The 25,089-nt window shown below is 37.3% G+C and overlaps 1 protein-coding gene across 1 annotated transcript; it reads right to left on the bottom strand.

Moving 5' to 3' along the window:
• Positions 1–1,194: 1,194 nt before the first annotated feature.
• fam78bb (family with sequence similarity 78 member Bb) lies at positions 1,195–24,135 on the bottom strand. Its single transcript, XM_062038499.1, has 2 exons — positions 23,633–24,135; positions 1,195–1,717 (listed from the first exon to the last, which is right to left on the bottom strand). The coding sequence occupies exons 1-2, from the start codon at positions 23,896–23,898 to the stop codon at positions 1,195–1,197; spliced, it is 789 nt and encodes a 262-aa protein (XP_061894483.1). The 5' UTR covers positions 23,899–24,135.
• Between the last annotated feature and the right edge of the window lie 954 nt (positions 24,136–25,089).

Below are 25,089 nucleotides of genomic sequence, written 5' to 3'. Positions count from 1 at the left end.
TCAAATTCTAAAGTTAATGATTATTTGCAAAAAAAAAAAAGTTTATCAGTTTGAACATCAAATATGTTGTCTTTGTAGCATGTTCAACTGAATGTGGGTTGAAAATGATTTGCAAATCATTGTATTCCGTTTATATTTACATCTAACACAATTTCCCAACTCATATGGAAACGGGGTTTGTAAATGCTTCTATAGTTCTGTGCAAAATATCAGATTTGGCTTTTTTTTTTTTTTTTTTGTGTTGTTCCAATGCAAACAAAATAACCAAACATGTAAATACCAAAGCATTTGTAATTTCTAGAAGTGGTGCATTACCTGACAGAAATGCAGGGGTGCCACTATTTTTAGCCATGACAGTATGTAAGCTACAATGCTATCATTACTCACGTTTTAACAGCAATGCTAAGTCAGCGTATTTCCTAAAGAAAAACGGAACGATTAAACTTGCATCTCTCACGTCTGTATCTGACTGACGGAAGAGCGCCAGGCTTTATTTTAAGATGTGTAGCGAAGCCTGAAGTGGTGGGCGTATACAAGGAGTGGGTCAAAAGTTGTATCATTATTAGGGTAGATTTTGTTTGTGTCAGGCTTTGGGGACACATTTTACTATTAATAAGACCATTTACCTTTACAGTTTAGTGTGATAATCCCCATATAATGAACACAAAACAAAGTTGAATAAATGTGAGAAAAAAAACCCTGACAATAACTGAGGACGGAGGTTTTCTTGTAGTGATGTTGATAATATGTAAACATAAGTGTAGGTTGAGGCAGTGTAGTGTAACAAAGCAGCAGCAATCTGGACCCATTATAGAAAACAAACACACACACACACACACACGGACCTTCACTCTTTTACAAATGCACTGTGCCGCCATGTTTTGATTGATACCGCGGTGACTTTTGTACCACTGGCTCCCGACGAACACCATCAGCAGCCCCGGTGTTGGTTAGGTAAGTATCTTTTTAAGGCTGAAGATCTTTAGTCATATTGGAATTATTGTTTTGTTGTTTGTTTACAGAGCCTTGGTAGCTACAGTCCATCCATTTTGGGTTTGCTTGCTCAGTTGTGCTGTGCCAAGAGACTTTCTGGGTGATCGAAGGCAGCGGTAGGGAATTAAGGCGGTGGTTCCCCCTCAGGATAATAGGACGAGAAAAGGCAGTTACTGTGATGTTGTGCCGACAGTATGAGCTCTACTTGGGCGGGATGACTACAAGCGGAGGACCTCTCCTGGGCCGCCACATCAGAACCTGCGCGTCGTTGGCGTTGGGCCTCCCCATGGCGTTGGTCGGGATGGGCTCCATGCGGCTCAAGACTCGCGGCTGCTCCTGGTGGACGCGGCCCACCAGCCAGGCCCTGTAGCCCAGAGGCCGGGAGGGCTCCACGGCGATGTCCACCCTCATCCGCCACTTGATTGTGTGCAGCAAGATCTTCTCCCTGGAGGCGGCGTTGAGCGCCACCAGCCAGGTGGTGAAGCTCTGGTCCCGCTTGATGTTGCTCAGCAAAGGCGTGTTGGATTCGCTCACCGGCACGGCCCAGGTGACGCTGGGGTAGAAGTTGTCGTTCATGCTGACCGTGAAGCGGGACGGCTTGGAGGTGGGGCCCACGATGGTGACGGTCTCGGTGGTGTTGCCGTACCAGGGGTAGCTGACGCCGTCGGAGTCGCTGATGGCCCTCGCCAGGCCTTCTCGCAGCTGCGGCAGCTCCCAGCTCGACCTGGAAGCAGACAACATTTTGGTAGGAAATCCCACCATTCACATCTTATTCTAGAAAGCTAATATTTACATGTCAGATGGTTGTGCAAAATGTTACTGTTTGTGGAATAAGGATCATGATAAACCGCGGTAAAATTCAGTATTACCGTTTGAAATTGTATTTATTGTAAAACCGTGATTGCTCACTATACTTTGGAAAACGTCACAGTGATACTGTTAATGTCCTAGAGCGGGGGTCGGCAACCCGCGGCTCTAGAGCCGCATGCGGCTCTTTAGCGCCGCCCTATTGGCTCTCTGGAGCTTTTTTTAAAAATGTATGAAAAATGGAAAAAGATGAGGGGAAAAAAAATTATTTTTTGTGTTAATATGGTTTCTGTAGGAGGACAAACATGACACAAACCTCCCTAATTGTTATAATTCACACTGTTTATATTAAACATGCTTCACTGATTCGAGTATTTGGCGAGCGCCGTTTTGTCCTACTAATTTTGGCGGTCCTTGAACTCACCATAGTTTGTTTACATGTTTAACTTTCTCCGACTTTCTAGGACGTGTTTTATGCCACTTCTTTTTCTGTCTCATTTTGTCCACCAAACTTAATGTTGTGCATGAATGCACAAAGGTGAGTTTTGTTGATGTTATTGACTTGTGTGGAGTGCTAATCAAACATATTTGGTCACTGCATGACTGCAAGCTAATCGATGCTAACATGCTATTTAGGCTAGCTATATGTACATATTGCATCATTATGCCTCATTTGTAGGTATATTTGAGGTCATTTAGTTTCCTTTAAGTCCTCTTAATTCAATGTATATCTCATGACACACTATCTGTATGTAACATAGCTTTTAATTTTTTGCGGCTCCAGACAGATTTGTTTTTGTATTTTTGGTCCAATATGGCTCTTTCAACATTTTGGGTTGCTGACCCCTGTCCTAGAGTAACAGCTAATCGCTACTTAGATTAAATGCTGACATGAATACAAAACGCGTCCACATTTTATAAAAAAAAACCTTGTTAAAAGATTTTAGTGTGTGTTTAACTTTCTGAGCACATTCAACAATACTGTGATAATCAGAATCAGAAATACTTCATTAATCCCCAAGGGGAAATTAAGATTTTCAGCACAATCCCATTCAAGAGCAGACAAACGAATTACAGGGAGACAGAACAGGATCGCTGACGGGTCTGCTAATTTCCGGCGCCCCTTACCAAAAAAGGTGAGAAACAGGTAAACGCTGGGGAGGGAGGGGTGGTAAGGGTTGAAAGGGAAAAAAAACAACTTCAGTCTAAGCCTGGGCCCCTGGAGAGGGGGTCCAGACTGAGGCCAATGAAGAAAAAACCTCATAGCCATAGCAAACATAAGCATGCGTGTAAGAGGGAAACATCGAAGAACACAAAGGGCATTAAAAGAGCAGAGCTGATGCAACCAGCCATTTCTACATACAGCTACAAAAGTAAAAGAACAAAAAAAATTAAATAAAAAAACATATACACGGTCAGAGACAGGAGCAGACCCAACAAAGCAACCACCCTCGGCCGCCCACTAACTCTCGGCTAGTGTCCAGTCCGCATGGATGTGTCCAAGGAGAACGAGGTATATATAATAATGATAGTGGTTCATTTCCTTAGATCCCTACTGTTGAACATGTGAATAATATAAATACAGTCCATTATACAGCATTATTCACATGTGAATAACATACAGTAAATAGTCTATTATACAGCATTATTCGCATGTGAATAATAGAAATACAGTCTATTATACAGAATTATTCACATGTGAATAACATACAGTAAATAGTCTATTATACAGCATTATTCGCATGTGAATAATATAAATACAGTCTATTATACAGAATTATTCACATGTGAATAACATAAATACAGCATTATTCAAATGTGAATAAAATGCCACAACATCCGGACAATTTGGAGTTTAATCAACATTTTTTATAAAAATATGCTACAAAAGTCAGACAAAATGGGGATATATAGTTTAAGCTGTCATCATGATTGACGCTCGGTGAACTCCAAAGGTGCTTCTTCTTTGACTTTATTTGCAGTGTCAACACAAAAGGCTCCCAGCGAAGGCGTATAGTAAAAGTGCGATGATAACCGCAGAACAGGAAATTACACTTTTGCTAACTGATTTGAGAGGTATTTATTTAACACACGTGTCTAACTCGAGGCTAGATCTGGCCCGCCACCTCATTTAGTGTTGTCTGCCATGTCATTCAATGTGGTCTTTAACAGCGGTCCACAACGTTATGTAATGAGGCCTGCCACATCATTTATGTGGCCCGTCACGTCATTCAATGTGGTCTTCCACATCTTATAAAGTGGTCCATAACATTGATAGCCTTAGTTTTATTCCAGAAGTAGTGTTTTGGGGGCTCTGAAGACTGGATACACTGACAGACTCAGTCAAAAAGGTGTATTTCTATGGGTGTTTTTTATCTTCACTTTTATTGTTTTCACCGTAAATGGCAGGTTATTGTGTTAGTCCATATCACCCATCCCTACTGGCCAGGTGTGGTCTAAATGCCTTAAATTGCCATAACAGCAAAAACAGGAAACTAACAATATTGCTTTTTTAACCATTTAGATGTCTTCAGTATTTGCTGTGTAATTCTAATACAGTAACAACAACTTGTAAACACAAAAAAATCTTGCAAGTGCAACAATTCTGAATCAAAGAGATTGTGCACAGACAACATATATTTGGTTTTTTTTGATTGATTGATTGAGAAGTTTATTGACATCTTAAAGAATTGAATCCATGTAATGCTTTAAAAAGGCAAATGGATGGCACAAAAAGCCAAAAGGCTTGTTTCTATTGTGGTCCATTAAATATTCATCGCATTTGATACATTCAATAATATAATATATACAACCTGTTACACGTATATAAAAAATTACGTTAAAAAATGTATAAATTATGTTACATATAAACAGTATACATGTCAGGTGATCTGAAAAACAATATATTCAAAAAATGGGGGGCGGGGGGGTGTATCTACACTAAGTACATGACTATGCACATGTTGACTCCAAGAGTGTACAAAACAGAATGAGAAAATATATATACACTATAACCACATATGGACATTCAGACCCTATTTTCCAGGCAAGAAAGTTTATTTCCAACAGAACCTCCTCTGTTTTCAGGTCAGTTGGTTTACACTGCAATCATCTGTGCAACGTTTTCTTGTTTGCAAGTTGCCTGCTAGCCTTTCCATGCAACAACATTGTCCTTACGTGTTTGGGCCATCTCATGCTTACTAAAGATGACTGAAGCTTTCTTACACTTCCACTTTCAACCACTTAGATGTATTCAGTGTTTGTTGTGTAATTCTAACACAGTGCCAAAAAGTTGTGAGCGAAAAGATTGTGCAAGTGCAAAAAGGACCTCCCAGGGCAGGGGTAGGCAATTATTTTGCCTCGTGGGGGCCAAATTTAGAGAAAAAAAATGTGTCCGGGGGCCAGTATATCCATTTTTAGGAACACTAATACAAAACCTCACAATGTCTGATTGACTGCTAAAAATTTTATGACAGACCGCCTTAAAAAACAGAATTGAATTAAAAAATGTTTTGCTGAATGAGACACCCACAATGTACATGAAAATAAAGAATGTGGATTTACAATATTAACTATGAACAATAAAACACTAAATATTGACAACATATGAACGTCACACCCCCTCTCGATCGACATATTTTACGATCAAACAAAACGCAACAAAAATACAACAAACACAGCGAAATATGAACGCAAAGGGTAAAAAAAAATCCCACCTACAATCTGCTATATCTGATATATCACTAAGCTTTAGAACTTTGTTGTAAAAATCTCCTTCCGCGTCTGTCCCTGACACCCGCATTTCAGGGTGGCCGCTCTGGAAACACTCTGTGGAAACGCTCCCCACCCACACTGCTTGGTGCCTCGTCTGAGCTGCTGTGACTTAGATGACCATAGTTAAAAGCGCAGATTCCAACCATTGAAATACTTTGTATAGTTCAAGACTTACGCTCATTTGAAAACATCACTGCACATCATAATGGCAGCTACAGTTTCCATCTTAAAGATGGAAACAGATTGAAAAGCTTAGCGGGCCTTAATTTGCCCAGATCTGTCCTAGGGGCTAAGCCCCCCATGTTCTTCAAACCTAGTGACACCCCTGTCAGAGAATAACCAAAATAGCAAAGGCTGAACCAATGATCACGTCCAGGATAATCAAAGAAGATCTGTTTGCCTGTGAGTACTATAACAATCAGACGATGTCTATGTGAAGCCAAGCACCATTTTGACTCAAAGTCCCATTGTTAAAAAAAACTACTTGTGTTGAAGCGGTTCCAATTTGCCAAATGACACATTGATTGGCCTTAAAAGAAATGGCGTAATATTTTGTCGACTTATGAGAGTAAGATTGTTCTTTTTGGCTCTATAGGCCAAAGTCTGTTTGTCAGACGTCCTGCAAATACTGAAGTCAAGCCGCAGTACACAGTGAAGACGGTGAATCATGGTGGTTGCAAGCATCATGATATGGGGATGTTTCTCACGCTATGGTGTTGGTCCTATATATCGCATACCAGGGATCATGGATCCGTTGGAGTACATCAGAATACTGGAAGAAGTCATGTTGCAGTATGCTGAAGAGGAAATGACTGTTTCAACAAGACAATGACCCCAAACGCACCAAAAAAGACAGCAAAATCATAGTTGCAGACATAAACTGACAGAAAAAATGCTGTTCGTGAGGCAAAACCAAGACATGCAGAAGAATGTTGGAACGTAATACAATTGTCCTGGGCTGCAATACCTGTGCTACAAGTTGGTGGACTCCATGTACCACAGATGTGAAGCAGTTATCACAAACCGTGGTTATGCAACTAAATATAAGTTTATGGAAAGACATGCACCTGGGGATAATGTGATTGGCAGCACTAAACTGGCCCTAGTGTGTGAATGTGAGAATGAATGTTGTCTGTTTGTGTTGGCCCTGCGATGAGGTGGTGACTTTTCCAGGGTGTACACCGCCATCCGCCCGAATGCAGCTGGGATAGGCTCCAGCATCCTGGCCCCCGAGAGGGATGCATGGACGGATTCTCAGGAAAGTCGAATCTTCAAGCCTATCTTAGTTCGTGCATTTTTGAGTTTGTAAAGAAAGATGTCAACACTGCTATTTTTTTCCAACATTATATATCTGTAAAATATGATCACATTCAATTACTTTGTCTAATTTTCTTGCTTTGAAATAGAATGTGCAGTGTATCCAATGCGTTTGCGTTCTTTAAAATACAATTGATTTGAAGAGTTTTAAGCCTTTTAAACACCATTATTACACATAACTGTACATGACTGATTGTAAAAACAACCAGCGGAGATTTTAAGGGGGGAAAAAATTGGCAGCTCAGTCGCCGGTTAGTTTTACGGTAATATTTGTTTTTATTGTGGAAATAAAGGTTGTACCGTTTTATCAATAAAATTTAAAATAGATTTTATGGTAAATGCACTGTAAAAACAACGACCAAGGATTTTACGGTAAAAAACTGTTAGGTCGGTCAGTTTTCTTTACGGTAACATTTCCAATTTGTTCGGGAAACCTCAAAATATCAACAAATACATTTTATAGGCATAGATTACATGTTTACTTTTGTCTTTATTGAAGACTTTTGTCGGCGACGAGTAGAGTCAGAGGAGGACAGAGCTACGAGTAGGCCACCTTTGGACTCTTTTTTTAAAAAAAAAGAAGTTTTAATTCAATCGTGTTTCTCACCTTCTTTATCAGAGTGCTGTCACTCGCAACTTTTTTGGGCCCCGTGGTGGCTCATCTGCCCGTCGTACATGAAAACATGTACTGTGGGTTTCTTTGCTGCAAAACCAGGGAAATTGGCACGTTGTGTAATTCGTAAATAAAAACAGAATACAATGATTTGCAAATCCTTTTCAACTTATATTCAATTGAATAGACTGCAAAGACAAGATACTTAATGTTCAAACTGAGAAACTTCATTTTTTTTGCAAATAATCATTAACTTGGAATTTAATGGCAGCAACACATTGCAAAAAAGTTGGCACAGGGGCATTTTTACCACTGTGTTACATGGCCTTTCCTTTTAACAACACTCCGTAAACGTTTGGGAACTGAGGAGACCAATTTGTGAAGCTTTTCAGGTGGAATTCTTTCCCATTCTTGCTTGATGTACAGCTTACGTTGTTCAACAGTTCGGGGGTCTCCGTTGTGGTATTTTAGGCTTCATATTGCGCCACATATTTTCAATGGGAGACAGGTCTGGACTACAGGCAGGCCAGTCTAGTACCCGCACTCTTTTACTATGAAGCCACACTGTTGTAACATGTGGCTTGGCATTGTCTTGCTGAAATAAGCAGGGGCGTCCATGATAACGTAGCTTGGATGGCAACATATGTTGCTCCAAAACCTGTATGTACCTTTCAGCATTCATGGTGCCTTCACAGATGTGTAAGTTACCCATGCCTTGGGCACTAATACACCCCCATACCATCACAGAAGCTGGCTTTTGAACTTTGCGCCTATAACAATCCGGATGGTTCTTTTCCTCTTTGTTCCGGAGGACACGACGTCCACAGTTTCCAAAAACAATTTGAAATGTGATCTCGTCAGACCACAGAACACTTTTCCACTTTGCATCAGTCCATCTTAGATGAGCTCGGGCCCAGCGAAGCCGGCGGCGATTCTGGGTGTTGTTGATAAATGGCTTTCGCTTTGCAGAGTAGAGCTTTAACTTGCACTTACAGATGTAGCGACCAACTGTAGTTACTGACAGTGGTTTTCTGAAGTGTTCCTGAGCCCATGTGGTCTTGTCTTTGCAGTCTATTCAATTGAATATAGGTTGAAAAGGATTAGCAAATCATTGTATTCTGTTTTTATTTACCATTTACACAATGTGCCAACTTCACTAGTTTTGGGTATTGTAGATTCTTGACTAGTTTTTACGCATGCAAAGTTTGGCCGTACGATGACCGAAACGGGATACAAAAAACGAGTAAACTTGGCGGAAAGTTTTCATCAAGTAGACAAACCCGATGTACAACTGTAATGCAGTCTGACAAAGAATTAGTCACGTCATCGACCCAAATATGTCTAATGCCGTTCTCGTTTTTAAAAACAATCGGACGGCGTACACTTAGCGCCCAATCCACTTTTATTGGCTAAATAATTGATGCAATAATGGCGCTGAGAGGATGACAGTTCCTCCTCTTGTTGATCCCACACACTGACTGACTCGCAGCCTGCGAAAAGCTCTCAGCGGATTATCATCATCACTTTGTTGTGTGCCCCAGCAGACTATCTCCGTTTGGTGGCGGCGTCTGGCGACCAATTTGATGACACCCCAGGGCCGGCCGGCCCACATCCTCCGTCCGCCATCAAAAAAAAGCCCATTTGATTTAAAAAGAAAGAACCCTGCGAATGATGAGTGCAGAAACTCTTTTCTAATTGCAGCGCTTTTTTTTTCTATTTAAGTGCTAAAGTCACACGAACAGAATCTGTCGGTGGGCGTCTTGACGTGTTTCACCTGCTGCGTGCACAAATGCTGCTCTGCACTTTTATGCCGCAGGATTCCCTAAGGCACCACCAACTGTTCTGATTGTCGCGTGTATGAAGGACAAAAGTGCCATGGCACTAAGTGCTCCATTATAAAAGTTGATACAGACGCTAAAAATGTGGGTACGTAACTGAAACAACAAGCTAAACGGTAAACAAAAAAAAGACATCGATAGATTTTATGGTAGAAACGGGCAGCTCAATCACTAGTATTTTATCGTAATCGTTAGTGTTTTTTTCCAGCAGGCACAAGACATTGAAACAACGTTGAGAACCTGTTGAATTAGGTCCTGACGTTGAGCAACTCAAACCTAACATTGAAACAACATGCTTTTTGACGACGTTTAATCAATGTTGGGTTCTGACGCTGATTTGACCATTGAATTTTAGTCATTTCCCAACCAATATTCCACAACACAAATACAACGTTGAAACAACATGCTTTTTGATGACGTTTAATCAATGTCAGGTTGATTTGACCTTTGAATTTTGGTCATTTCCCAACCAATATTCTGCAACACAAATACAACGATGAACCAACATGCTTTTTGACATTTATTCAATGTCAGGTTGATTTAACCTTTGAAATTTGGTCATTTCCCAACCAATATTCTACAACACAAATACAACGTTGAAACAACATGCTTTTTGACGACGTTTAATCAATGTTGGGTACTGACGCTGATTTGACCATTGAATTTTAGTCATTTCCCAACCAATATTCCACAACACAAATACAACGTTGAAACAACATGCTTTTTGATGACGTTTAATCAATGTCAGGTTGATTTGACCTTTGAATTTTGGTCATTTCCCAACCAATATTCTGCAACACAAATACAACGATGAACCAACATGCTTTTTGACATTTATTCAATGTCAGGTTGATTTAACCTTTGAAATTTGGTCATTTCCCAACCAATATTCTACAACACAAATACAACGTTGAAACAACATGCTTTTTGACGACGTTTAATCAATGTTGGGTTCTGACGCTGATTTGACTTTCGAAATTTGGTCATTTCCCAACCAATATTCTACAACACAAATACAACGTTGAAACAACATGCTTTTTGACGACGTTTAATCAATGTTGGGTTCTGACGCTGATTTGACTTTCGAAATTTGGTCATTTCCCAACCAATATTCTACAACACAAATACAATGTTGAAACAACATGCTTTTTGACGTCGTTTAATCAATGTCAGGTTGATTTGACCTTTGAAATTTGGTCATTTCCCAACCAATTTTCTACAACACAAATACAACGTTGAAACAACATGCTTTTTGATGACGTTTAATCAATGTTGGGTTCTGATGCTGATTTGACCATTGAATTTTAGTCATTTCCCAACCAATATTCCACAACACAAATACAACGATGAACCAACATGCTTTTTGACGTTTATTCAATGTCAGGTTGATTTGACCTTTGAAATTTGGTCATTTCCCAACCAATATTCTACAACACAAATACAATGTTGAAACAACATGCTTTTTGACGTCGTTTAATCAATGTCAGGTTGATTTGACCTTTGAAATTTGGTCATTTCCCAACCAATTTTCTACAACACAAATACAACGTTGAAACAACATGCTTTTTGATGACGTTTAATCAATGTTGGGTTCTGATGCTGATTTGACCATTGAATTTTAGTCATTTCCCAACCAATATTCCACAACACAAATACAACGTTGAAACAACATGCTTTTTGATGACGTTTAATCAATGTCAGGTTGATTTGACCATTGAAATTTGGTCATTTCCCAACCAATATTCTGCAACACAAATACAACGTTGAACCAACATGCTTTTTGACGTTTATTCAATGTCAGGTTGATTTGACCTTTGAAATTTGGTAATTTCCCAACCAATATTATACAACACAAACACAACGTTGAAACAACATGCTTTTTGATGACGTTTAATCAATGTTGGGTTATGACGCTGATTTGACTTTCGAAATTTGGTCATTTCCTAACCAATATTCTACAACACAAATACAATGTTGAAACATGCTTTTTGACGTCGTTTAATCAATGTCAGGTTGATTTGACCTTTGAAATTTGGTCATTTCCCAACCAATTTTCTACAACACAAATACAACGTTGAAACAACATGCTTTTTGACGTTGTTTAATCAATGTTGGGTTGATTTGACCTTTGAAATTTGGTCATTTCCCAACCAATTTTCTACAACACAAATACAACGTTGAAACAACATGCTTTTTGACGACGTTTAATCAATTTTGGGTACTGACGCTCATTTGACCATTGAATTTTAGTCATTTCCCAACCAATATTCTACAACACAAATACAACGTTGAAACAACATGCTTTTTGATGACGTTTAATCAATGTTGGGTTCTGATGCTGATTTGACCATTGAATTTTAGTAATTTCCCAACCAATATTCCACAACACAAATACAACGTTGAAACAACATGCTTTTTGATGACGTTTAATCAATGTCAGGTTGATTTGACCATTGAAGTTTGGTCATTTCCCAACCAATATTCTGCAACACAAATACAACGTTGAAACAACATGCTTTTTGACTACGTTTAATCAATTTTGGGTTCTGACGCTCATTTGACCATTGAATTTTAGTCATTTCCCAACCAATATTTTACAACACAAATACAACGTTGAACATGCTTTTTGATGACGTTTAATCAATGTCAGGTTGATTTGACCTTTGAAATTTGGTCATTTCCCAACCAAATTTCTACAACACAAATACAACGTTGAAACAACATGCTTTTTGATGACGTTTAATCAATGTTGGGTACTGACGCTGATTTGACTTTCGAAATTTGGTCATTTCCCAACCAATTTTCTACAACACAAATACAACGTTGAAACAACATGCTTTTTGACGACGTTTAATCAATTTTGGGTACTGACGCTGATTTGACCATTGAATTTTAGTCATTTCCCAACCAATATTCTACAACACAAATACAACGTTGAAACAACATGCTTTCTGATGACGTTTAATCAATGTTGGGTTCTGATGCTGATTTGACCATTGAATTTTAGTCATTTCCCAACCAATATTCCACAACACAAATACAACGTTGAAACAACATGCTTTTTGATTACGTTTAATCAATGTCAGGTTGATTTGACCATTGAAATTTGGTCATTTCCCAACCAATATTCTGCAACACAAATACAACGTTGAACCAACATGCTTTTTGACGTTTATTCAATGTCAGGTTGATTTGACCTTTGAAATTTGGTCATTTCCCAACCAATATTATACAACACAAACACAACGTTGAAACAACATGCTTTTTGATGACGTTTAATCAATGTTGGGTTCTGACGCTGATTTGACTTTCGAAATTTGGTCATTTCCCAACCAATATTCTACAACACAAATACAATGTTGAAACAACATGCTTTTTAACGTCGTTTAATCAATGTTGGGTTGATTTGACCTTTGAAATTTGGTCATTTCACAACCAATTTTCTACAACACAAATACAACGTTGAAACAACATGCTTTTTGATGATGTTTAATCAATGTTGGGTACTGACGCTGATTTGACCATTGAATTTTAGTCATTTCCCAACCAATATTCTACAACACAAATACAACGTTGAAACAACATGCTTTTTGACGACGTTTAATCAATGTTGGGTTCTGATGCTGATTTGACCATTGAATTTTAGTCATTTCCCAACCAATATTCCACAACACAAATACAACGTTGAAACAACATGCTTTTTGATTACGTTTAATCAATGTCAGGTTGATTTGACCATTGAAATTTGGTCATTTCCCAACCAATATTCTGCAACACAAATACAACGTTGAACCAACATGCTTTTTGACGTTTGTTCAATGTCAGGTTGATTTGACCTTTGAAATTTGGTCATTTCCCAACCAATTTTCTACAACACAAATACAACGTTGAAACAACATGCTTTTTGACGACGTTTAATCAATGTTGGGTACTGACGCTGATTTGACCATTGAATTTTAGTCATTTCCCAACCAATATTCTACAACACAAATACAACGTTGAAACAACATGCCTTTTGATGACGTTTAATCAATGTCAGGTTGATTTGACCATTGAAATTTGGTCATTTCCCAACCAATATTCTGCAACACAAATACAACGTTGAACCAACATGCTTTTTGATGTTTATTCAATGTCAGGTTGATTTGACCTTTGAAATGTGGTCATTTCCCAACCAATATTATACAACACAAACACAACGTTGAAACAACATGCTTTTTGATGACGTTTAATCAATGTTGGGTTCTGACGCTGATTTGACTTTCGAAATTTGGTCATTTCCCAACCAATATTCTACAACACAAATACAATGTTGAAACAACATGCTTTTTGACGTCGTTTAATCAATGTCAGGTTGATTTGACCTTTGAAATTTGGTCATTTCCCAACCAATTTTCTACAACACAAATACAACGTTGAAACAACATGCTTTTTGACGACGTTTAATCACTTTTGGGTTCTGACGCTGATTTGACCATTGAATTTTAGTCATTTCCCAACCAATATTTTACAACACAAATACAACGTTGAACATGCTTTTTGATGACGTTTAATCAATGTCAGGTTGATTTGACCATTGAAATTTGGTCATTTCCCAACCAATATTCTGCAACACAAATACAACGTTGAACCAACATGCTTTTTGACGTTTATTCAATGTCAGGTTGATTTGACCTTTGAAATTTGGTCATTTCCCAACCAATTTTCTACAACACAAATACAACGTTGAAACAACATGCTTTTTGACAACATTTAATCAATTTTGGGTACTGACGCTGATTTGACCATTGAATTTTAGTCATTTCCCAACCAATATTCTACAACACAAATACAACGTTGAAACAACATGCTTTTTGATGACGTTTAATCAATGTTGGGTTCTGATGCTGATTTGACCATTGAATTTTAGTCATTTCCCAACCAATATTCCACAACACAAATACAACGTTGAAACAACATGCCTTTTGATGACGTTTAATCAATGTCAGGTTGATTTGACCATTGAAATTTGGTCATTTCCCAACCAATATTCTGCAACACAAATACAACGTTGAACCAACATGCTTTTTGACGTTTATTCAATGTCAGGTTGATTTGACCTTTGAAATTTGGTCATTTCCCAACCAATATTATACAACACAAACACAACGTTGAAACAACATGCTTTTTGATGACGTTTAATCAATGTTGGGTTCTGACGCTGATTTGACTTTCGAAATTTGGTAATTTCCCAACCAATATTCTACAACACAAATACAATGTTGAAACAACATGCTTTTTAACGTTGTTTAATCAATGTTGGGTTGATTTGACCTTTGAAATTTGGTCATTTCCCAACCAAGTTTCTACAACACAAATACAACGTTGAAACAACATGCTTTTTGACGACGTTTAATCAATGTTGGGTTCTGATGCTGATTTGACCATTGAATTTTAGTCATTTCCCAACCAATATTCCACAACACAAATACAACGTTGAAACAACATGCTTTTTGATGATGTTTAATCAATGTCAGGTTGATTTGACCATTGAAGTTTGGTCATTTCCCAACCAATATTCTGCAACACAAATACAACGTTGAACCAACATGCTTTTTGACGTTTATTCAATGTCAGGTTGATTTGACCATTGAAGTTTAGTCATTTCCCAACCAATTTTCTACAACACAAATACAACGTTGAAACAACATGCTTTTTGACGACGTTTAATCAATTTTGGGTACTGACGCTGATTTGACCATTGAATTTCATTGAATTTTAGTCATTTCCCAACCAATATTCTACAACACAAATACAACGTTGAAACAACATGCTTTTTGATGTCGTTTAATCAATGTTGGGTTCTGATGCTGATTTGACCATTGAATTTTAGTCATTTCCCAACCAATATTCCACAACACAAATACAACGTTGAAACAACATGCCTTTTGATGACGTTTAATCAATGTTGGGTACTGACGCTGATTTGACTTTCGAAATTTGGTCATTTCCCAACCAATATTCTACAACACAAGTACAACATTGAAACAACATGCTTTTTGATGTCGTTTAATCAATGTTGGGTACTGACGCTGATTTGACCATTGAATTTTAGTCATTTCCCAACCAATATTCCACAACACAAATACAACGTTGAAACAACATGCTTTTTGACGTTTATTCAATGTCAGGTTGATTTGACCTTTGAAATTTGGTCATTTCCCAACCAATATTATACGACACAAACACAACGTTGAAACAACATGCTTTTTGATGACATTTAATCAATGTTGGGTTCTGACGCTGATTTGACCATTGAATTTTGGTAATTTCCCAGCCAATATTCTACAACACAAATACAACGTTGAACCAACATGCTTTTTGAAGATGTTTATTCAATGTCAGGTTAATTTGACCTTTGAAATTTGGTCATTTCCCAACCAAAATTTTACAACACCAATACAACAATGAAACAACATGCTTTTTGACGACGTTTAATCAAGGTTGGGTTCTGACGTGGATTTGACCGTTGAATTTTAGTCATTTCCCAACCAATAATCTGCAACACAAATACAACGTTGAAACAACATGCTTTTTGACGACGTTTATTCAATGTCAGGTTGATTTGACCTTCGAAATTTGGTCATTTCCCAACCAATAATCTACAACAGTGGTCCCCAACCACCGGGCCGCGGCCCGGTACCGGTCCGTGGACCGATTGGTATCCCTGCAGACTGTATTGATTTATATTGATATATAATGTATATATTGTGTTTTTTATGTTGATTTAAAAAAAAAATTATTTTTTTAAAATTGTATTTATTTTTTATTTTTTATTTCTTGTGCCCGGTACCGGTCCGTGGACCGATTGGTACCAGGTCGCGGCCGCACAAGAAATTAAAAAAATAAAATAATTTTTTTTTTTTTTTTTTTTTTAAATCAACATAAAAAACACAATATATACATTATATATCAATATAAATCAATACAGTCTGCAGGGATACAGTCCGTAAGCACACATGATTGTATTTCTTTATGATAAAAAAAATATATTAATAATAATAATATTTTTTATTTTTTTTTATTTTTTATTTCTTGTGCGGCCGCGGCCCGGTACCAATCCGTCTACGGACCGGTACCGGGCCACGGCCGCACAAGAAATTAAAAAAATAAAATTAAAAAATTAAAAAAAAAATTGTTTTAAATTAACATAAAAAACACAATATATACATTATATATCAATATAAATCAATACAGTCTGCAGGGATACAGTCCAGTCCGTAAGCACACATGATTGTATTTCTTTATGATAAAAAAAAATTAAAAATTTTTTTTTTACTAAACCCCCCCCCCCCCCCCCCCCGGTCCGTGGGACATATTATCAAGCGTTGACCGGTCCGCAAGTACAAAAAGGTTGGGGACCACTGATCTACAACACAAATACAACGTTGAAACAACATGCTTTTTGACGACGTTTAATCAATGTTGGGTTCTGACGTGGATTGGACCGTTGAATTTTAGTCATTTCCCAACCAATATTCCACAACACAAATACAACGTTGAAACAACATGCTTTTTGATGACGTTTAATCAATGTCAGGTTGATTTGACCATTGAAGTTTGGTTATTTCCCAACCAATATTCTGCAACACAAATACAACGTTGAACCAACATGCTTTTTGACGTTTATTCAATGTCAGGTTGATTTGACCTTTGAAATTTGGTCATTTCCCAACCAATATTATACAACACAAACACAACGTTGAAACAACATGCTTTTTGATGACGTTTAATCAATGTTGGGCTCTGACGCTGATTTGACCATTGAATTTTGGTAATTTCCCAGCCAATATTCTACAACACAAATACAACGTTGAAACAACATGCTTTTTGATGATGTTTATTCAATGTCAGGTTAATTTGACCTTTGAAATTTGGTCATTTCCCAACCAAAATTTTACAACACCAATACAACAATGAAACAACATGCTTTTTGACAACGTTTAATCAAGGTTGGGTTCTGACGTGGATTTGACCGTTGAATTTTAGTCATTTCCCAACCAATATTCTGCAACACAAATACAACGTTGAAACAACATGCTTTTTGACGACGTTTATTCAATGTCAGGTTGATTTGACCTTCAAAATTTGGTCATTTCCCAACCAATAATCTACAACAGTGGTCTCCAACCACCGGGCCACGGACCGGTACCGATTGGTATCCCTGCAGACTGTATTGATTTATATCGATATATAATGTATATATTGTGTTTTTTATGTTGATTTAAAAAATTATTTATTTTTAAAAAATTGTATTTATTTATTTTTTTTAATTTCTTGTGCCCGGTACCGGTCCGTGGACCGATTGGTACCAGGCCGCGGCCGCACAAGAAATTAAAAAAATAAAATAATTTTTTTTTTTAAATTTTTTAAATTAACATAAAAAACACAATATATACATTATATATGAATATAAATCAATACAGTCTGCAGGGATACAGTCCGTAAGCACACATGATTGTATTTCTTTATGATAAAAAAAAAAAAATTAATAATAATAATTTTTTTTTAAATTTATTTCTTGTGCGGCCGCGGCCCGGTACCAATCCGTCTACGGACCGGTACCGGGCCGCGGCCGCACAAGAAATTTAAAAAATAAAATAAAAAAATAAAAACTTTTTTTTTTTTTAATTAACATAAAAAACACAATATATACATTATATATCAATATAAATCAATACAGTCTGCAGGGATACAGTCCAGTCCGTAAGCACACATGATTGTATTTCTTTATGATAAAAAAAAATTAAACATTTTGTTGTTTAATATGTCCCCCGGTCCGTGGGACATATTATCAAGCGTTGACCGGTCCGCAAGTACAAAAAGGTTGGGGACCACTGATCTACAACACAAATACAACGTTGAAACATGCTTTTTGACGACGTTTAATCAATGTTGGGTTCTGACGTGGATTGGACCGTTGAATTTTAGTCATTTCCCAACCAATATTCTACAACACAAATACAACGTTGAAACAACATGCTTTTTGATGACGTTTAATCAATGTTGGGTTCTGATGCTGATTTTACTTTCGAAATGTGGTCATTTCCCAACCAATATTCTACAACACAAATACATTGTTGAAACAACATGCTTTTTGATGATGTTTAATTAATGTTGGGTACTGACGCTGATTTGACCATTGAATTTTAGTCATTTCCCAACCAATATTCTACAACACAATTACAACGTTGAACATGCTTTTTGACGTTTATTCAATGTCATGTTGATTTGACCTTCGAAATTTGGTCATTTCCCAACCAACAACGTGGATCCAATGTTAGACATTCACGTTGTCTCAATTTACAAATACAACTATTTTGCAGCGTTGTTTAGAAGTCAGTTTTAAAGGACATGTTTGTAAAATCAACCTTGTATCAATGTTTTGTGCCTGCTGGGTTACGGTTCTATGACATTTTTAGGGTAAAATGATGGTCACTGAGCTGACGGTTTGTCTTTTTTCACCGTAAAATCCATGGATGTTGTTTTTACAGTACATTACTTTAAATAGGAAAAAATGGTACAATTTAAATTTTTACGGTAAAAAACTGGCCACTCTGTCGCCAGCGTTTTACTGTGAAAATAACCCTAACTTCTAACCCTAATGCACTGTAAAAACCACCGTAAATGTTACGATAAAATCTGTCAGCTCAGTGTCCTGTTCTTTTTAAGGTAACATTTTGTGTTTACCATAAAATATACAACCTTTTTATTACGGTGCATTACTGTAAAATGGTACTACTTTTGTAATTGTAGTAAAATTCCGGCGTATGTTTAGAAAAACTGGCAGTTTAGTTGGTATTATACCCTAAAATCTATGGTCGTTGTTTTTACAGTGCATTACTGTAAATGGAAAATGTTAATACTTCTATTTTTACAGTAAAGTTATCGCATATATTTAAAAAAACTGGCAGATCAGTTGCATATTATTTTTAGTGCACAATTTTGGCGACTGTGCTGACAGGTTTTTTTTGTATCAAAACTGTAAAACTTTTATTTTTACAGTAAAAATAACTAACAATGTAAAAACCAGGACCGTAAATTTTATAAAACTATTAGCTCAGTGTCCTGTTATTTTTACAGTAAAATTTTGGAGAATGAGCTGCTACCATAAAGTCTACGGTCGTTTTTACAGTACATTACTGTAAATGGAAAATGTTAACACTTTTATTTTTAAAGTAAAGTTACCGCATAATTTAAAATGCTTTTTTACTGTAAAATCTGCGGCTGTTTTTTACAGTGCATTACTGTCAATGGAAACATGGTACTACTTTTATATTTACAAAAAAGTTCTGGTGTATTTGGAAAAAAATGGAAGTTCCGTTGGCTGTTATTTTTACTGTTAAATCCCGGCGACCTCGATGCCTGTTTTTACCGTAAAAATCTGCAGTCGCTTTTATGGCGTATTACTGTAAACACTTTTTTGGGGGGTAAAAAATCTTGCAGGTCAGTCGCCAGAATTTAACAGCAAAAATAACAGCCAACGGAACTTCCATTTTTTTTTCAAAATATGCCTGAATTTTACTGTAAATAATTTTACTGTAAATATAAAAGTAGTACACTTTTTCTATTTTAATCTACAGTTATTTTGACAGTGCATTACTGTAATGGAAAAATGGTACTACTTTTATACTTAGAGTAAAATTCTGGCTTTTTTTTTTTACGGTAAAAATTGTTACCAGAATTTTACTGTAAATAATTTTACTGTACATATAAAAGTAGTACCATTTTTCCATTTTAATCTACAGTTGTTTTTACAGTGCATTACTGTAAATGGAAAAACAGTACAATTCTTATAAATAAATTCTAGCAACCGAGCCACCAGTTTTTTTTTTACTGTAAAATCTACAGTCTCTGCTTTTACAGTGCATTACTGTAAATGCATACATTGTACTTACTTTTATATTTACAGTAAAATTCTGGCGTCTTTAAAAAAAAAAAAAAACCTGGCAGTTCTGTTAATTTTACTGTACACATTTGGTGACTGAAATGCCATAATTGACTGTAAAATCTACACAGTCACTGTTTTACTATAAATGAAAAACAGTACCACTTTTATCTTAACGGTGAAATTCTGGTGACTGAGCTGCAAGTTTTTACCGTAAAGTCTATGGTCGTTTTTATAGTGCATTATTGTAAATGGAAACATTTTAATACTTTTGTTTTCACAGTAAAATGATGGCATATTTTTTAAAATTGCGTGTTATTTCTACGGTAACCTTTTGGGCTGCCAATTGTTTACCATAAAATCTACAGACTTTTTTTTTTTAAAGACAGTTTAGTAAAAACAGCAAAATGTTTCTTTAATGCGCACAAGTATGGTGGCCTTCAATAGTCAAAAGAGCAGCGTTTAAGGCAGGGGTGTCAAACGTACGGCCCGCGGGCCGGATCAGGCCCGTGAACAGGTTTTATCCGGCCCGCGGGATGAGTTTGCTAAGTATAACAATGAGCCGAAATTTTTGAATGAAAGAAACTGCTGTTCTAATTGTGTCCACTAGATGTCGCAATAGCAATTCTTTAAATCTTTGTAGATTATGCTACATATGTAAAAAAATAAAAATAAAATAAACCACACGACGTAAGCAAACTACATAAATAACACCCTGTAATTTGATTTTGATATTTTTTATCTTGATAGATTGAAAATTAACACCAATGCGTTGACAGATGAACATTATCACATAATTTATTCAGAAAATATAAATAATGACAAATAAAGATAGAATACTATTAACCACAACATGTAAGTGTAAAAAAAACAATACGATTTGTGCATTTTCAGAATGTGCGTGTTTTATTTTTAAACAAAAAAAAACATCTGAAGTTGTCTTTATTTTTAAGTTATCGTGTCGTGATTTTACCAGTCCGACCCACTCGGGAGTAGATTTTTTTTCCATGTGGCCCACGATCTAAAATGAGTTTGACACCCCTGGTTTAAGGCTAAGAGTTTTAGTACCGAATCTTTTTAATTTGTGGTTTGCAAAAAAATATGGGCTCAGACTTTTGCATGCCAGCAACCAAAAGTCAGAAAAGCAGCGTTTTGGGCTGGATCAGGCCCATGAACGGGTTTTAACCGGCCTGCAGGATGAGTTTCCCGAAAAAAATGAGCCGAAATTTTGGAATGAAAGAAACTGCTGTTCTAAATGTGTCCACTGGATGTCGCAATAGCAATTCTTTGTATGTTTGTAGATTATGCTACATATGTAAAAAAATAAAATAAACCACATGATGTAAGCAAACTACATAAATAACATCCTGTAATTAGATTTTTTTTTTAAATTTTTTTATCTTTATTGATTGAAAATGAACACCAATGAGTTGACTGATGAACATTATCACATCATTTATTCAGAAAGTATAAATAAGGACAAATAAAGGTAGAATACTATTAACCACAACATGTAAGTATAAAAAAAACAACATTATGATTTGTACATTTTCAGAATGTGCTTGTTCTATTTTTAAACAAAGAAAACAATCTGAAGTTGTCTTTATTTTTAAGTTATCATGCCGTGATTTTACCAGTCCGGCCCACTTGGATTTTTCTCCTCTAAAATGAGTTTGACACTCCTGGTTTAAGGCTAAGAGTTTTAGTACAGAATATTTCTTAATTTGTGGCGTGCAAAAAAAATATGGGCTCAGACTTTTGCATGCCAGCAACCAAGAGTCAAAAAAGCAGCGTTTTAAGCAGGGGTGTCAAACGTAAGGCCCGTGGGCCGGATCGGGCCCGTAAGCAGGTTTTAACAAGTCCGCAGGATGAGTTTGCCGAAAAAAATTAGCCGACATTTTTGAATGAAATAAACTGCTATTCTAAATGGGTCCACTAGATGTCGCAATAGCAATTCCTTGTAGATTATGCTACATATGTAAAAAAATAAAATAAACCACATGATGTAAGCAAACTTCATAAATAACATCCTGTAATTTTATTTTTATATTATTTATTTATCTTTATACATTGAAAATTAACACCAATGAGTTGACTGATGAACATTGTCACATCATTTATTCAGAAAGTATAAATAAGGACAAATAAAAGTAGAATACTATTAACCACAACATGTAAGTATAAAAAAAAAGAACATTATGATTTGTGCATTTTCAGAATGTGCTTGTTCTATTTTTAAACAAAGAAAACAATCTGAAGTTGTCTTTATTTTTAAGTTATCATGCCGTGATTTTACCAGTCCGGCCCACTTGGGAGTAGATTTTTCTCCTCTAAAATGAGTTTGACACTCCTGGTTTAAGGCTAAGAGTTTTAGTACAGAATATTTCTTAATTTGTGGCGTGCAAAAAAAATATGGGCTCAGACTTTTGCATGCCAGCAACCAAGAGTCAAAAAAGCAGCGTTTTAAGCAGGGGTGTCAAACGTAAGGCCCGTGGGCCGGATGGGGCCCGTAAGCAGGTTTTAACAAGTCCGCAGGATGAGTTTGCCGAAAAAAATTAGCCGACATTTTTGAATGAAATAAACTGCTATTCTAAATGGGTCCACTAGATGTCGCAATAGCAATTCTTTGTAGATTATGCTACATATGTAAAAAAATAAAATAAACCACATGATGTAAGCAAACTACATAGATAACATCCTGTAATTTTATTTTTATATTATTTATTTATCTTTATACATTGAAAATTAACACCAATGAGTTGACTGATGAACATTATCACATCATTTATTCAGAAAGTATAAATAAGGACAAATAAAAGTAGAATACTATTAACCACAACATGTAAGTATATAAAAAAAAGAACATTATGATTTGTGCATTTTCAGAATGTGCTCGTTCTATTTTTAAACAAAGAAAACAATCTGAAGTTGTCTTTATTTTTAAGTTATCATGCCGTGATTTTACCAGTCCGGCCCACTTGGATTTTTCTCCTCTAAAATGAGTTTGACACTCCTGGTTTAAGGCTAAGAGTTTTAGTACAGAATATTTTTTAATTTGTGGCGTGCAAAAAAAAATATGGGCTCAGACTTTTGCATGCCAGCAACCAAGTGAAAACAGGAACGTTTTGCATGCACATATAATAAATGGCCTAAAGGGCTTAAAAAGGGAAATATGACAAACAAACTATTAAAATGAAAGTGTCGATCATCCTGTTTGACGAGTAATAACATTTTTAAATTGTGCATTTTACCTGTCTGAAACTATTTCACCAGAGTTTTGCGTGAAATGTGAGAGTTCCCCACCCTTGGGTGCAGAGTTGGTGAAAGTGCAGTAGTGGGAATGTGTTTGTGGTGCACACTCACATGCCGATGTCTCCATAGGTGTTGTAGAACTCCATCTGAGTGCACACCTGGATCCAGCCCACCACCCACGTCTCGTGGCGCGGAATGGGCGGCATGACGACCCGCGCCGAGGCTTTGAAGTAAGGCGTCTTGTAGCGGAGCACGATGGGCGAATCCTCCTCGATGGCCGTGGGGCAATGGTCGATGGTGGCGGCCAGCTCGCACACCGCGATGTTCTCCCGCCGGATGCGCGACTTGTTGCAGGTGAGGCTGTGGACGCAGCCCATGGCGGCGGCGGCGGCGACCTGCCAGAAGACCGACGGCACGCAGCCGCACCGCGGACTGAAGGTGGAGTCCACCTGCCGGGTCCGGGCATCCGGTGGTGGTGGTCGCCGGGGAGAAGGTGGGCGATCGCACTCACGGTCCCTCAGGTTCTCCTCCTGGTGGATCCACTCCCGCCCCGTGACTCCCTCCTTCCCCTCGGAGGTGGCACCGGGGCGCCGGCATGCGGGACCCGGAGGTCGATCGTGCGTCGGCGGTTGTCGATGCGGCAGAGGAGCACATCAGAGGCGGCTGCCTGTAACCCGAGAGGCGGCTTCACCACGCAGTCCACTCGGCGCGATCAATCCGAAAGCATCTCCCGAGTGGACACGTTTGCTGGAGACCGGCGCGTCCTGCGTGTCGCTGTTCATTCTGCGTGGTGCTGAACAGTGAACGCCACACACTGCGTGGGAGTGCCCGCGTCTGCACACCATTGAGTGGCTTTAGTTCCAATTTACACTTCATTTTAAATCATTATTTTGTTAAAAAAAAAATCAATTACACAATATTAGTACTAATTTTGCACTGACACCAAAATAATGTTCATTTGTCTTTTCTATTTATTTATCTCTAATGTGAGTATTGTTTATTTTATTTGGAAGTTATGAATGCATATTATACATAAAACACAAACCAGTCAGCTGGCAGCCGGCTTTGTCTGACTTTCAAAATAAAAGGAGTTACACCTTTGTGCGATTTCCCCTTCCCTCCGTCCCCATTTCTAAAGTGAACTGCTACGACACCAAAACATCGTCCCTCAACCCGGCACCTCACCGTGTACACTTGCGCTACCCAAAAAGAGGAACTCATAAGTAAAAGCCGCAAAAGCGACCTTTATTTTGAAGCCTACCCAAGCGACCATTCTCTTGACGTCATTTCCGTGCATAAACACGCAGAGATTTTTTTCCCCCCTCAGAATTTTATTTCGGCAAAACAAACACCGTCTTTCAAAAGGGCAACAATATGAACATAAAAATAAACAAAATCTATAAACTGTTCACAATATGTACACCAGATTTTTCGAACAATAATCAAGATATTAAAACTACCATAAAGAAAGGAAGACTAGCAAATAAACATGTGCAAGGGGTAACACTTGAAAGAAAATTAAACACATATGAGTATTGTTTATGTTATATGGAAGTTGTGAATGTATA

Source organism: Entelurus aequoreus, linkage group LG27 (assembly GCF_033978785.1).
Source record: "Entelurus aequoreus isolate RoL-2023_Sb linkage group LG27, RoL_Eaeq_v1.1, whole genome shotgun sequence".
In the NCBI taxonomy this organism is placed as follows: Eukaryota; Metazoa; Chordata; class Actinopteri; order Syngnathiformes; family Syngnathidae; genus Entelurus; species Entelurus aequoreus.
This window is presented reverse-complemented; position numbering and strand designations above follow the sequence as displayed.

What these genes read in the sequence shown, in the direction of transcription:
- fam78bb (XM_062038499.1), bottom strand. Translation starts at nt 23,898, where the DNA reads ATGGGCTGCGTCCACAGCCTCACCTGCAACAAGTCGCGCATCCGGCGG. An exon ending in ACCTATGGAGACATCGGCAT is followed by an intron (nt 1,718 to 23,632) that starts GTGAGTGTGCAC and finishes GTCTGCTTCCAG; the next exon opens with GTCGAGCTGGGAGCTGCCGC.